This window comes from Centruroides sculpturatus, unplaced genomic scaffold (genome assembly GCF_000671375.1).
Source record: "Centruroides sculpturatus isolate CEXI.00-Female unplaced genomic scaffold, Cexi_2.0 scaffold1140, whole genome shotgun sequence".
Lineage (NCBI taxonomy): Eukaryota > Metazoa > Arthropoda > Arachnida > Scorpiones > Buthidae > Centruroides > Centruroides sculpturatus.
Window position 1 is genome coordinate 87,142 of NW_019385393.1, and position 16,312 is coordinate 103,453.

The 16,312-nt window shown below is 33.6% G+C and overlaps 2 protein-coding genes across 2 annotated transcripts; one reads left to right on the forward strand and one right to left on the reverse strand.

Moving 5' to 3' along the window:
- Positions 1-290: 290 nt before the first annotated feature.
- On the forward strand, positions 291-1,208 carry LOC111638473 (GATA zinc finger domain-containing protein 14-like; the record flags this gene model as incomplete). The annotated part of the gene is made up of 1 exon (XM_023384197.1): positions 291-1,208. A coding segment is annotated over one exon (918 nt), but the record flags the coding sequence as incomplete, so codon positions are not given.
- A 13,199-nt stretch (positions 1,209-14,407) lies between these two features.
- LOC111638474 lies at positions 14,408-15,703 on the reverse strand. The gene has a single exon (XM_023384198.1). The coding sequence runs from the start codon at positions 15,701-15,703 to the stop codon at positions 14,408-14,410; it is 1,296 nt and encodes a 431-aa protein (XP_023239966.1).
- Between the last annotated feature and the right edge of the window lie 609 nt (positions 15,704-16,312).

Consider the following 16,312-nt stretch of genomic DNA (forward strand, 5'->3'; position numbering starts at 1 on the left):
ACAACAACAACGACTGTTCCGACGACAACAACGAACCCACCGACGACAACAACGACTGTTCCGACAACAACAACGATCGCTCCGACAACAACAACAACGACTGTTCCGACAACAACAACGACTGTTCCAACGACAACAACTGTTCCGACAACAACAACGACCTCTCCGACGACAACAACGACCGCTCCAACTACAACAACGACCCCACCGACGACAACAACTGTTCCGACAACAACAACGATCGCTCCGACAACAACAACGACTGTTCCGACGACAACAACGACTGCTCCGACGACAACAACGACCCCTCCGACGACAACAACTGTTCCGACAACAATAACGACCCCTCCGACGACAACAACTGTTCCGACAACAATAACGACCCCTCCGACGACAACAACTGTTCCGACGACAACAACGACTGTTCCGACGACAACAACGACCGCTCCAACGACAACAACGACCGTTCCAACTACAACAACGACCCCTCAGACGACAACAACTGTTCCGACGACAACAACGATCGCTCTGACGACAACAACTGTTCCGACAACAATAACGACTGTTCCGACGACAACAACGACCGCTCCAACTACAAGAACGAACCCACCGACGACAACAACGACTGTTCTGACGACAACAACGACCGCGCCAACTACAAGAACGAACCCTCCGACGACAACAACGACTGCTCCGACGACAACAACGACCCCTCCGACAACAACAACTGTTCCGACAACAACAACGACTGTTCCAACGACAACAACAACGACTGTTCCAACGACAACAACAATAACCACTGTTCTGACGACAACAACGACTGTTCTGACGACAACAATGACTGTTCCGACGACAACAACGACGGTTCCGACGACAAGAACGACTGTTCCGACGAAAAGAACGACTGTTCTGACGACAAGAACGACTGTTCCGACGACCAGAACGACTGTTCCGACGAGAAGAACGACTGTTCTGACGACAACAACGACCGCTCCAACTACAACAACGATTCCTCCTCCGACAACAAGAACGACCGCTCCAACTACAACAACGATTTTTCCTCCAACAACAAGAACGACCGCTCCTACGACAAAAACAACTACTACACCAACGACAATTCCAACTACGATTATTACTACTACGACCACAACAGAGGCGACACAGACAACAGCACCAACTACTCCCAAAGTGACTACCATTATACCTGAATGTGAACAATGTGATATATTAATAACCATAATCAATTCATGCCCAAATATTTCTAATAATATTGAAATTATTGTATGTGTCATAGAAGAAATTCATCAATGTGATGACTTTTTAGACAGAAGCATAAAGGAATTTTTTGAATGCATCGACAATTCTTATCTAAAAAAAACCAAAAATAATATAAAGTGTGACGATGTGAACACATTCTTAGAAAAATTATTGGAAAATTACAAGGATTTATTGGATACTTGGAAGTCTTTAGGGCTTTACAAATACCGATATTCAAATTATCTACACCTTAAATGTGAATAAATAATTGTTCATTTTTCTTATACATAATTGCAATTACTAAAAATTTTTGGGGACGGCATTAACAGATTAGAATTTGTTGTTGAATTCATTTTTTATTTGTTATTATAATTGGAATTTGTTTGCTTCTAAGATAAGCAATATATAATAGAGAAAGTTATGTGTAAATTAATAATAAATGGATATTTATATACACTTCTTATTCTGTTTGTAAAATGTATTAAATAATGTAATTTTCATTATTAAAATGANAATTAAAGTATTTGTTTCGATTATCCGGATTTTTCCTTATCCGGACTACCTTCATCCCCAATTAGTCCGGATAATCGAGGTTCTACTGTATTTTATTGCAGTGTATTATTTAATAATAACATAATTTATGAATTTATAGAGGTTTCCTTAATTGTTGGGATGCAATTTACAAGGTATTATCGAATTTATAATCGTCTTGAGTATGCTCGGATACGAATTTAATTAAACTTATATTTTGTTTTTTTTTTCTTATCCAAGCATAAAATGAATAATAAGGTAATTAACACCAATATTTAGAAAGGCCAGAATTGCATATTGACCTGAACATTAATCATAGTACTGTGGATAACAACTATAATTTTAGATATTGTGTGTACACGTGTACAATTTCCACTCAACCACTGATGGATACCCTTCTTTGGGGTTATAAAATATTTAAACTTATCCTCAAACTCACAACAGACATTGTTTTGGAAGACATTCTTCTTCATCATACATTTCATTAGAAATTATACTTCTAAAAAAATGTTCTTCATCTTTAACCTGATAGATTTTGCCATCCAAATAACATGCATAAATTATCTCATTTACAATTAATTTATTATAACGAGAATTAATTTTTATACCACCTTTTAAACGTGATTATTTAGCATTATTTTATTTTATTTTCCGAATTCATCAGCTGACATAAAACAAGTCTTTTTTGTAAGTGTGAAAACTTACCAACTCCATAAGACTTCTTAATATTTACTTCAGAGACGTTTATACTATCTTCAAACAAATTTTGCACAAAAACAACAGAATCCTCTTTACTTCCATTATCTGGAAGGCCAGATATCATCAGGTAATTTCTTCTTTCTTTACCTTCCAATTTTAGTAGTCACTCAAATAAGTTTAGATTACACTTTTCGTGTCTTTGAATAATTTACTATTATCTAAGCTAGTGTAACCATTTTTCTTATCCTATTTAAGTGCCAAGACTTTAAATTTAAAACTGTCGTNATAATCGTCAACAATCTCAGATATGCGGACGATACAGTCATTCTCGCTACATCAGAAAAAAAATACAGATATTGTTAAACGAACTAGTATCAAAAAGTGAAGAAATGTGATTCACAATAAATACAAAGAAGACTAAGCCTTTGAGATGTGGGCAATCAGAAGAATGTTGAAGATCAAGTGGACAAGGAGGACCACAAATGAAACAGTTAGGAAGTAGAAAATAAGAAAAATATAAAAAGAAGATCCAAGGAAGTGAGGAGCAGAAATTTAAAACACGAAAAACCCCAACTCCTAATAATACTCGTACTGATAGAAAAGATGGGAAATTGATCATTCAAAAAGTCCGTCTTCGGAAAAAAAAAATTGCAGACAAAAGCCATTTTCCTTAAAAGGAAAGGGAAGAAAAACAATCCCAGTAAGAAAGTCTTTTCCTGCATACATAAGCAAAAGACTGAAGGGTTAAAGTTAGCGGAATGCAACCTCTTCAGGCTAATTTATTTAGTCTTTCTCAACATCTTCAGGTTATGCTAACTTGTAGTGTGCAATCCCTTATAGGCTAGGTTGATTACTCATCTTTAATACCTTTTAGTATCTTGACTAGCCATATTTAAAGATATCCAGAGAACTTAGAAAAAAGGTGTTAAAAATAACTTATCAACTAAGGTTGAAAAGGATATTATACTGTAAGTTGACATAGCCTAAAGTTGTTAAGGATGGCTTCTCAACTTGTCTCGAACGGGGTGAAAATATCTTGAATAACCAGCCTGAAAAAGTACAAGAAGATCACTGATTAATTTATCCTGATAGTGTCTAAGAAGGTTTATCTGAAAGTATTAAATATGGCTTGTCGATAGGCTGAAAAAAGCTTGCACACTGCTAATTAATTGACACAAAAATCGTTGAAAACATTTAATCAACATAGCCTGAAAAAAATTGAATAGTGCTAATTAACTGAGTCCGAAACTGTTACAGGCGGCCTAACCATTTATCCAGAACATGTCGAAGGATACTAAATCAGCTTAACCTAAAAGGGATTGCATACTACAAATCAGCATAAGCTGAAATTGTTGAAGATTGTTAGTAGAGCCTGAATAGACTGAAAATGACTAATCAACTTAGCCTGAAATGGATAGCATACTGCTAGTTAAGTGAGCCTGAAAGTGTTACAAACCGGTAGTCGAATTATTCAAAAAGTGCTAAACATGGTGTGAGATTTCACCCTTTTTTCGATTGTTAAAGTAATAATTAAATAATTAAGTAATAAAATATTCTAATATTCTACCCGAGAAAGGGTTGACTGAGACGTGAGTGAGGTGAGGTGATGACGANATCATAGTACTGTGGATAACAACTATAATTTTAGATATTGTGTGTACACGTGTACAATTTCCACTCAACCACTGATGGATACCCTTCTTTGGGGTATCTATCAGTGGTTGAGTGGTCGATTGTGGGTTCGACTCTCACCAAAGGGCTGGTCACGTGGAATTTTTCGGGTCTCTTCACGTTTATAACATTTAAATAGGGATCAGTTCGCATGGAAATTGCTTTCGAGAGCAGTACTTCTCACGACAGTTCGCCCACGCTTCTCGTTGCTGCAAACAAATAGACATGATATTACATATTTTGAAGGTTTGGTTTGTCATTTTGGCTTCTATATAACAGCGTAATTATTCCTAATTACGCTATTATATAAAATGACAGATATTATATTACTTATAATCTTTTGGTTTGTATGTATGCTCTCGACGTTACTATGCTATATACATGCTTCGTTTATACTATTTGTAAATCTCTGGTGATCTGAAGGGGCCAATTGTTAGGTTATCAGTTATATTATGAATTTTTATCACATGACACTAATGTATCTTCAAGGATAACTAATGCCTAAAAGGATATGTAAAAATAAAGACTGTATTCGGTATTGAAGTTTCGTAATTCCTCTCACCTAACTGGGTCATGCATTGCCGAACTTTTTCGAGCCAAAAAGTTATACTTAACACTTGTTGGGTATAACTTTTTGAAACGAATGGTCAAGATGTTAATCAACTTAGCCTGTAGACTATGAAGATGATTAATCAAGTTAGCCTGAAAGGGATTGCATACTGGTAGTTAATTTTACATAAAAGTATTAAAATTGCCTGTAATAGCTGAAGATTAACTAAAGAACTTAGTTTAAAAGAAATTAATACTGACAATTATTAAATATGCCTCAAAGTTTTAAAAATGGATGGTGAAATTACACAGATGTTGAATACAGTTTGTTGACTTAAGCTGAGAGGGAATTCGTACTACTAGTTTGAGCCTGAGGGCAAAAAAGAAAGATCCAGCTCCACAAGTTTCTTTTTGGAAAATAAAACTTTTTACATTCTAAGAATTAAACTAACTACTTAAGCATTTTTTAAAAATATACATTTTTATATTTATGATCGACCTTTTATAACACACGCATTTTTAAAAGCAAGTAAATAATAATTGATAAAATTGTTTTAAAATTCGACACTAACAAATAAGCTGAAAATAGATACATATAATGTACTGATCAAAACAATTAGTGGAGCACGTGACTGCTCTAATCGTGGAGTGACAAAGAACATCACCAATTCGATCCCATATTACACAGATGTGCAGCAATTTTGGATCATACAGCCGGCTAAAGTCAGCACAATACCCTGTATTTACTGGCAATTTAATTAACCTAGCTGCAAAATATGTCTTAAGATAAGATTAGAAGAACTTATTTTAACTAGATTAACATCTTTTTGATAGCGCATAGTTCGGATATGACTCGATTACTGAATTCCCTACCATTATCTGAACGCAATATAGTTGAGGCACCAAATGTTAAAAATATTTGAAGAAGATGATATGCCACTTTTTCAGCTTTCTTGGTTTTTAAAGACCTGAATAAACCTCGTTAATTAATTGGTCTTCATATACCATTATGAACTTGTAATTGCCATCCCTGTGTGACTGCAGGTCTATCAAATCAGTTTGACCTTTTGAGTTTAACTCCGAACTAGCCTTTAGTTTTACAACAATATTTTTTTTAGGTCCACTACGTTTCATTTGACATTGTTTACATAAATTTAAATACAACATTACAACTTCATATGTAACATTTTTGTATTTAACTTGCAATACTTTAAGCATACGTGTTTTTTCCCCATAGCCGATTCTGATATGAGTTTCGGATAGTATACTGAACAATTCATTATTGGTAACATAAGACAGTAGGGCGTCGTTTATCCGAATCAATTGTTCGGATAAACGACGTTTCGGATAACCGACCTTCGGATAAACGACGCTCTACTGTACTGTTTCTCCTAGTTTTAATGGCAAAATTAACTTCTCGTCGTCATTAATTTTTAAAATATCAAACGGTTTAATTAACTGTTTGTAATCCAAAAGTGTACTGCACTTAGTTTCAGCTGAAATCACTCCAGAAAGTATTTTACAGAACTGTTGTTAAGAAAAATAAAAACAATTATCTTTTCGTTTACTCGCAATTAATGCACGAAAGTTTTCAAAAAAAGACCACGGTTCACTGTAGTGCCATTCAATATAAATTAGAGTATCAAACAAAAAAATTAAAATTAAGAGAACCTTGCATATGACTGGCTAACAGCAGTGTGTTCAAAAGTTTAACAAATAGATGCCACGTTTTCTCAATCGCGGCAGAGAATTTGACAAGAGACATCAAATGATTTAGCGTTTTTGTCGCTTCTCTCTGTCTGTGTCTTCTCGGCTTGTCGTTGCGACCTCCACCAGAGCTTATCTGTGGTTGTCGATATATATGTGACCTTTCGGTTCGGCACTTTTTTGGTGCCCTGTCAGGATTGACACCATCGTGTTTAACAAAACACGGAAGTCGAGACTGCGATGCATCACAAATTCGCCCGAGCGGTCCCGTACGGGGTCAGACGGATTCGTAAGATTAACTGATGGAGAGACAACATGTGGAAGTTGCTCAGATACACTTAACAATTAACAAGGGTTTATTTTAAAATATAAATTGGATAAAGTTTTATCGCAGAGAGAGAGAGTTAACATTCGGTTCGCGTGGTGATAAATACCTTCAGTAATAGATATCTCAGTCGGGTCGTGTTGAATCGGAGAGAACAAGATAATAGTTCTTCTTATGGGCTTTTTTAGGATGTATCCAGGGGCGAAATATCCAGTCAAAATATCCCTTTTGATTTATCCAGGCTCGATCGTGCACTAATACACACACAAAAAAGGTTATCCTATGGGTGACTAGTAAAATGGGTGACGGCTTCGTTCCTCTCCGAGGACTAAAATGGCGACTAACACTTTTCGGCCGTCTCTGGTGATATTCACGGACGATTTCGGCCGTACAGAGGTTAAGCAACAGAGTTCAAGTTTAATATTGCGAGGAGAGACCAAGGAATATCTATCAAATCCTAGATTTTACAAAGATCAATTTATAATTTTAGTAGAAAAAAATAAAAATGTTGTTAAGGAAATTGATGTAGTGGAAAAATTTTTTATTCCTNTTGTTAAAGTAATAATTAAATAATTAAGTAATAAAATATTCTAATATTCTACCCGAGAAAGGGTTGACTGAGACGTGAGTGAGGTGAGGTGATGACGAAATGGAAAAACTCACACATCATTTTTCTCACGATTCCCTGATAGATAAAAACCCGATCAAATATCACTCCAAATTAACGATTATTACAAGGTTAAGACTTGGGTTACAACCTCAGTCACAACAGGCAATGTTAACAAATTGTCAAACAAACGAAATTATGAGGTAAGACGAGTAACAATACCGGATAGAAGGAGTCAATAATTCGTCTAAACATCCGATTCTTGACAGCCCGAATCAGCAAAATTAGGATCTAAATCGAACTTAGAAAACATTAAAGTATGGTTTGGGGCTCGCCGCTCTACCCCTCGATTCTTACAATAGCTTGTTATATTAAGCTTAAAGTCTGTGCATACTGCTAAATCAGGGGTCACCAAACTTTTAATCACAGTGGGCCACATAACTGTGTTGTTCAATACAGTATTCTGATACACAAAAAAATAAAGACAACCAGCGTATTTATTAACTAATACACAAACACAAGCTGCAGCAAGCTCGTAATCGCTTTTGTAAAGGTTTTATTGCAGGTACTGTACTTACACAAAAAACACTCTGATATCCATAGTCGCAAAAAGTCACCGAATTTTTTTTATTTCACTGATTTTCTTAAAAGTTATATTACTGTAAGATGTAAAAATCAGATTGGGCCAATTCTGTCAGTTTTACTTAAACTTACATATACTGTGAAGGTGTAAAGATTAAAGGAATAATCATTAACAATCTTAGATATGCAGACGATATAGTCATTCTCGCTACATCAGAAAAAGGACTACAGGTATTATTAAACGAACTAGTATAAAAAAAGTGAAGAAATGGGATTCACAATAAATACAAACAATACTAAGACAATGTGCATAAAATGCAGAGGGAAAGACCTATAACAAGTAGATTCTTCTCTCTGCAGTTCTTCTAAGTTCTTCTTCTTCTCCCTTCTTTCCTAAGCAGCTTCTGCTACTTAGGAAAAAGATTTTATTCAAACAACAATTTAACAGAAAGAAATTAAAAGCTGAATTAGACAGGCTAAAGACAAATTTAATCAGATGAAAAACATTCTGTGTGAAAAGAAATTGAAGCTTCAATTAAGAGTAAAAACGCTAAAATGCTACATTTGGCCCATTTTGTTTCACGGATGTAAGACATGGACTCCACGGAAAGATTTGGAGAGGAAAATTGAGGCCTTTGAAATGTGGGCAATCAGAAGAATGTTGAAGATCAAGCGAACAAGGAGGACCACAAATGAAACAGTTTTACAGATGGCAGATACAAAAAGAGAATTAATAAATATAATTAAGAAGAGAAAAGTAGCATACTGTGGACACATATTGAGAAGGAGAAGTATGAAATCTCCAAATTCACATTAGAAGTCAAAATTGATGGGAAAAGATCAAGGAGAAGAAAAAGACGGGACTGGATATAAAAGAAATTATTCATAAAAGTCACAAAAGGAAACAGTGGTAATTGCTGGCCACCAACTTCCCTTGTGAGAAGGCACAGACAAAAGAAAAAGACACTTGCTATGTATAAAAGATTAAAATAAGTTTAACTACAATCTATGATATTTTTTTTTAAATAATTATATTTTAGCTCATTTGTATCACAGTGTAGCGGAGGGCCAGATGAGCTGACCTCGCGGGCCGTAATTTGGTGACCCCTGTGCTACATAATTGAGCCTAAAATGACTAATCAACTGAGTCTGAAAACAGATTACATACTGCATACAGCAAGTTAACATATCTTTGAAAATGATTAAACAACGTAGCCTGAAAAAAATGAAATACTATTAATTAATTGAGCCTATATGCTTTAAAAAAGCCTTGTCAATACAGCCTGAAAATCTTAAAGATCACTAAACAATTTAACCTGAATCTAAAACATTATGTAAATAATGAAAATAAAAGTTAAAAATAAAGGCAAACCCAAGTGCTGAGAAAACACTTTATTACGTCGAGAAATTCCCTAAATGCATTTCGCCAGACAGGCCTATCCATTAGAACTAATCAGTAGGTACAGTATAGTTTAAAACACCAAAAATATCCTATTACAGATTTTCATCTATATATAAGACAAAAATTTCCCAGCATGCAGCTGTCAATACACCAGTATTTAAATTATCCGTATTGTTTTGCCTAATTATGTCAAAANCCTCACCTTTATATTTTCCTTTGAAGAAAAATTATATCGATACTATCGAAATCGAGTTGAGAACCACTGGTGGAAAAGAAATTGTCTTTTTTGAAGGCAAAACATTATTAGTTTTATCTTTTAAACAATTATAAATAGTGCTTAATTTTATTTGCTAATGTTAGTTCATCTTTGAGAAGTACAAAATGGTGCTCGATCCTAAAGATTGTATAAATTATTACTGTAATCAGGCGGGAGGAACGATATTCAGACCTGATTTCCTCTCACACAACAATTAGGAACTGGGAATTATTTTGCAGGACAGCAAATACAACGAGAATATGGATTTTTTGGAGATTTATTTCGTACATCTATTCCTATTCTTAGTAAAGTAGGAAAATATCTAGGACGAAAAGCGTTAAACTTTGCACCAAATGTTGGATCAGATGTAATTAGTGGAAAATCATTTAAAGAATCTACAAAATCACATTTAAAAGATATCGGTTCCGAAATTAAAGATGATGTAATTAAAAAAGTACATGGTGAATCTGGTATTAAAAAAAACCAATAAAAATATTAATTCAGTTGCAGAATAAAAGGCGAAAAACTAAAAGATATCTTTACTGAATGAGAAAATTGATCCACACTCTTGTCCGTGCACCAAAACCGAGTTAGATTTATTCAGTATTGTTTCGACTCAACTAGCTATTGCCAATACGTCAAAAGTTATAGTTCATCCTCTTGCGACAATTTTTCGGATAGTCGAGCACCAATGGAATTTTATGTATCCGGTTCTGGTGAAAATTATATCAATCTGAATTTAATTTATCTACATGTTCAAGCAAAAATCGTAAATAAAAACGGGACAGATACTGCTGCGGATGAAAAAGTTGCTCCTGTCAATTATTTTTTAAATAGTTTGTTCTCTCAATGCAGTGTTTTTCTAAATGACAAACAAGTAATTTCACAAGTTAATTATCCATATCGAGCAATTTTGGAGGCCTTATTATTTTACTCAAAAGAAGCACAAGACACCTTTTTAACAAGTGCATTATTTTTTAAAGATGCTGCACAACATATCAATTCCATAGAGGAAAATTATGAAGGAATGGCTAAAAGTTTAATATAGGTAAACAAAATAGACTAATTGATTTAGTCAGACGGCTTCATATTGATTTATCACACCAACCTAAACTGTTAATTAATAATGTTGATTTACGAATTAAATTAGAANAATACTACAATGATGAAAAAAGAAGAATTACTAATTAAATTTTAATCTTACAGCTGCTAAAATTTCCGACAATATAGAAACTTGGAATATTACATGTGAATTCGAGTCTGTAGACCACACATTCTTCTTCTAAAGGCCCTTTTTAATACTTCCTATAACCATCAGATTGGATAACCTATTACTTTGAGTTAAAGTTAAAAATAGGGTTTTAATGTTATTCGCCCTTCATAAGTCAGGACAGAAATAAAAGTTGATTTTTCGTGTATTTTCTACAATACAATTACTTGTATTGGCTAGTGAACATAGTGTGTAGTATTTAATGATGGTTAATTATCTTAGTGTAAAGCTGTTTGTTTAATTTTCAAGTGCTAATGTATTAAAAATTTATGAATAAAATTTAATCAACGAGTAAGGAACCATCGCAACAGAAGTCAAAATTGTGGCGTTTTATCTCTTAAGTGGTTTTATTCAAAAACTTTTTACATAATAAATTATTAGAAAATAACGAAGAGGTTTACTTCAAAGTGGGGTGAACAAAATCGCGCTTTCTGCACATAGACATACACAAATAAAGACACACACAGCAAAAAAAAAACCTGCAAGTTTGCGACGTTTCAAGGTCCCGAATCGATAAATGTAAAAATTTTGAGGTCATTTATTGACCGATGACCGTACCTTCCTCTATTATGTACCGGTATATAACAGCTGACTGATTGAAATTAGTGATATACGTAGAAACGTAAAGGTAAGTATGTTTGAATGAGGTCAATTATAATCTGAACATAACATCGAATTTGTTTCACTTATAAATTCAGTAATTGTAATGTTGTGGGCTCTCTAATAAAGATCCACTACCAAGAACAACCACATAAAAACGATTTTATCTACAACGCTTCTGTATAAAATGCATACAAAAGAACCCGTCAACAACGTCCACCTCCGAATGATGATCGTATAAGTTTTTATTTATATATTTACTAACTACTAAATAGAGTTGGGTGTGAAATTTCTTCTTCGATTAACGTTAACAATATTATATTTTATTACGCACCATATATTGGAGATACAAACCATTTAATTTTGTGTAGACATTAACACCACACAGGATTAAAGACTGTTTACAACCCAATGAAGAAAATTTTTTAAAAGCTACTTATGATATAGAATATAGTTAAGTCTGTTTACGGTTTATTTACTTACGGAATGAGACACGTGTACCAGCTCACTAGTGGCCAAGCGGTTCCGTTCCCCGAACCCTGGTAATTCGGTCGTGGGTTCGCGCTTCGCCAGAACAAGTTGACCACGTGGAGTTTTCCGCTTAGTTTTCACTTGTGTAACTCTTGAATAAGACCCATTACCCATATAACCGAAGGATCTCCCCTAGGCAGATCGTCCAAGTGTTGAGTTTTCGTAATTTAATAAAAAAGCAAGCGACAAGTATACCATCCGGGCGGGTTTGTATGGAAAAGTGACCCCATATTTCACGTGCTGGGCGCGTGAAGTTTACCGTATTTTCTTCACGTGTCAAATACCTATTAGCTTAAGGAAAAAGTTTCCCGTAGAAAATCATTCTGGATACATCCCACCTTGGTAGATTTTCCATGCGTTATGTTGCCACATCCCATCGAACCCATTATATAAAAATATTTACCAATAAATTAAAGGCCCAATAATAGACCGAGTGGATAAAACGCTAGTAGTTGGTCATAGGTTTCCGCCTTGTCAGCAGACTGTCCAGGGAAGTTTTAGGTGTTACTAACGTGAAGAAAATCCGAAAATAGAGGCGAGTTTCCCATAGAAACACCACTGAATACCGGTTGTGGGTTAGTGCCTTGTCAAAGAGGTTGTCACGTGGAGTTTTCTGGATTATCTTCACGTCAGTAACATTTAAATAAAGGTCAGTTTCTCATAGAAAGTTCTCTAAGAAAGCGTTCACCCGAAAGTCGCCCCCGTGCAAACATCCATACGAAAGCACTAAATTAAAGGTAGAATACATGTTTAGTTTTGAGAGTATTAGTATTACTATTTATTTATTTGCAAATTACATCTTAAAATAGATTTTTTAAAAAATTTTTATGTAGTATTTAACGAATTTATATAGTAAAAGTAAGACATATAACAAGAGACATAGCCGTTTCATTTGAAACAGACTTCATCATTTGTTTGTTTATCCAGCTGTGTTCGATAAACAAACAAATTTGCTCGACCTGGCTACTGACCTAATTTATTAAATTCGATTATTATAATTTAAAAATTTTTAAATAATATATTATAAATTAATTAATNTAAAATTTATATGAGAACACATCACATAGACAACAGTGAGCAACAAAATAGGTATAGTATGGGCATGGCATGCCAATTTTCGAGGATTTAGGTACGCCTAACTTTTCAATATCAAATGATGGAATTTTTATATTATATATTGCTTCTGTTAAGTTTAAAAAATTAAATTCAATTTGTTCTCCCTTGTAATAAATTATATCATACTTTTTATATAAATTAAATAAAATTTCATATACTTTACTATGACATTCCCAATATCCAATCTCCCTTGTAATAAATTATATTATACTTTTTATATAAATTAAATAAAATTTCATATACTTTACTATGACATTCCCAATATCCAAAATTGTTTTTAATAAGATAAATACAACCGTGAAAGAAATTTCCAAATGTAACAGATTTTTTATCTCGTGGTGATAAATTATCAAAAGTAATAAATTGATTGTAAAAATCTATCTTCCCAAAATCGTTTTTATGTCTTGCTGCAAACCCAATTTGTCTACATAATGTGTTGAATGGAAGATTTTCATCTTGAATCGTGAAAGCTTCAAAGTCAATGATAACTCCTATATCAGAAACTATATTATAATACACAGTATTAATTTTAATAAAATATAACTTTAACACTTACCATTTGAGTATTTTTGAGTGTAGAAAATCTAATTTATATTAAAATATATCAATTAAATAGAGACATATAAAAAAAACTATATATTGTAAATTTTTTTAAAAATATATCAATTATGTATAGATATAAAAGAAAATATACTTACAACTCATCTTGTTACAGCTTATTAAATGCCTAAGCTTGCAAATTATCATTGATTCTAGTGACTGATTAGATTAGTTTTAAATATATTTTAAAAATTTATATGATTACATTTATCCATTTAATGTTAACTTATTATCAATAATATTATCATTTTAATTAATTTCTATACATTTAAATTTATATTACCGAGTATTTATTTAAATATAATTAAGAAAGAGTTTTAAAAATATTAGACTCCAAGAAAACGAACCTCTGATTATAATTCCTTAATATTTTGTTTTTCATATGATAGATATAAACCCTACAAAATAACTATAGAATTTTTATGTCTAACTGTTAATTTTTTAAAAATAATTCATTTATCTGTTAAGCCAGATCTCTATATCTCACACTTCTCTGTTGTGGATGCAAGCGATGGCGAGTGCACATTTGCAATGATTCTGGCCTCTTCCCATTTAACTATGGATCCATCTGTCTATGCTATTTTTGATAACGCTGTTGTATATCGACTCTTTGCTACGTCGTACTTATGCTCTTTTATCTTTACGTTAAGATTTTTATTTGTGACTCCTATATATTCTTTATCTATTCCTAATTGGTCATTCTACTACGGTATTGCATACACTCCTGGTTGTTCTTTTTCATTAATTTTTTCTTTGTCATTTCTTAGCGACGTATATAAGGTGGGAGCTCTTTTGTATACAATATTGGTGTTTTTGTAGTTGGTAATTTCTTTCATAACCGGAGATAGACGTTTATTATATGTGAATTTTGTGATGTTACTGCTTCCATCCGGTTTTTTCTTCTTGCCCTTTCTAGAATCGTTGTATGCGGTAATTAGGTATTTTACAGATCTTGTTCCAAATCCCAACACTTTCGCCACTTCTTTACTTTTATTCAGCTCTTCTATCGTGTCCATCATGTTAGAGCAATACAGAAACGCTCTTCTGATTAGAGCCCTAAAGGCAGAGAGTTTGTATGCAATTGGATCATTAGATGTTGATGGTATATATATCGGATCATGAGTAGGCTTGATATACACATTTGTGCACAGTGATCCGTTCTGAAATTTGATGTTAATGTCCAAGAAATGTAACACGTTGCTACTAATCTGTTCCAGGTTCAGTTTTAAACCATGCTGGTTGGAATTCATTTGGCTCAAAAATTGCTCTATCTTTGTGTCGTTCTTCCATATAATAAGCACATCATCAACGTATATTTTGTATAAGATTATGTCTTCGTTAAAGTTGATAATTGTACTGTGCTCCATTTTTCTTACAACCAACTCACAGAGCAGGCCAGACATTGGGCTGCCCATCGGGACTCCCTTTAACTGTTTAAAAATTTTACCTTCGAAACCAAAAAATGATTGAAAGCATACAAAATCTGCCATCATCTCAAGGTTCTTGCGATACTTGGATGCATTCGGGTGCAACTCACATAATAGGTTTAACAGTGCATCAAAACACAAAGCCAGATTTATCGATGGATACATGCTTTCGAAGTCCATAACAGATCCAACTTCGTTATCCATTAACGATAGCTCATGCAGATCATTTATCAAGTTAAACGTGTTTTTTGTGACAAATTGGTAGTCTTCAATCAGCTCCGACAAGTACTTATGCATACGTTTTTCCAGCTTATAAGTGGGTCCTTTACATTTCTCTACAACTGGCCTAATTTCGTTGTTGTTTTTATGCGTTTTCGCAAACCAAAACAACCTGGGTACACTTGGGCTGGTGATATGAGCTCCTTTCAGGAAGGGGAAGATTGATGTTATGGGCGATTTTTCCAATTTCCTTAATTTTCTATCAATTTTACTTACTATACCACGGTCAGCTCTTTCACATTCTGTTTTTCTTATGTAGTCTTCTAGGGCTTCATTATATCTTTGCTTCTTCATTATCACTATATGCTTACTTTCATCAGCCCTACTGACTATTAGATTATTGTCCTTCAACCATTTTCTTGCGTGGTTAATGCCAGCTTCCTCACCATGCTTCTTTGTGTGTTTTTCGGTTATGAACGTTGCTTTCCATCTGAAATAGTCTTTGTCAATTTCATTAATACCTACGAGCCCTCTTTCTATTTCAGCTATTTCAGCTATATCAGCGATGGCGAGTGCAGATGTGCACTCGCCATCGCTTGCATCCACAACAGAGAAGTGTGAAATATACAGATCTAGCTTAACAGATAAATGTTTAAATTATAAAGATGCAACCATTTTACCGTCGGCATGGAAATATAAAATCAGAAAGAACTCGTAAGAGTATACATCAAACAGGCTCGATAAAACCTGAGTTACTATATAAAAAATGTTTACATATTGCATTGTGGGGAATTTCCGTATTTTGTATTTCATTTTATTTTATTTTATTTTGATTTACTTATTTATTGTATTAATTTCGTTATGCTTGTTTACTTAATTTTATTTTAATATATGTTCTAATATAATTTAAAATTTGAATGTGTTCGAAAAGCCATTGATTCGAACGTCTTTAACCTGATGATG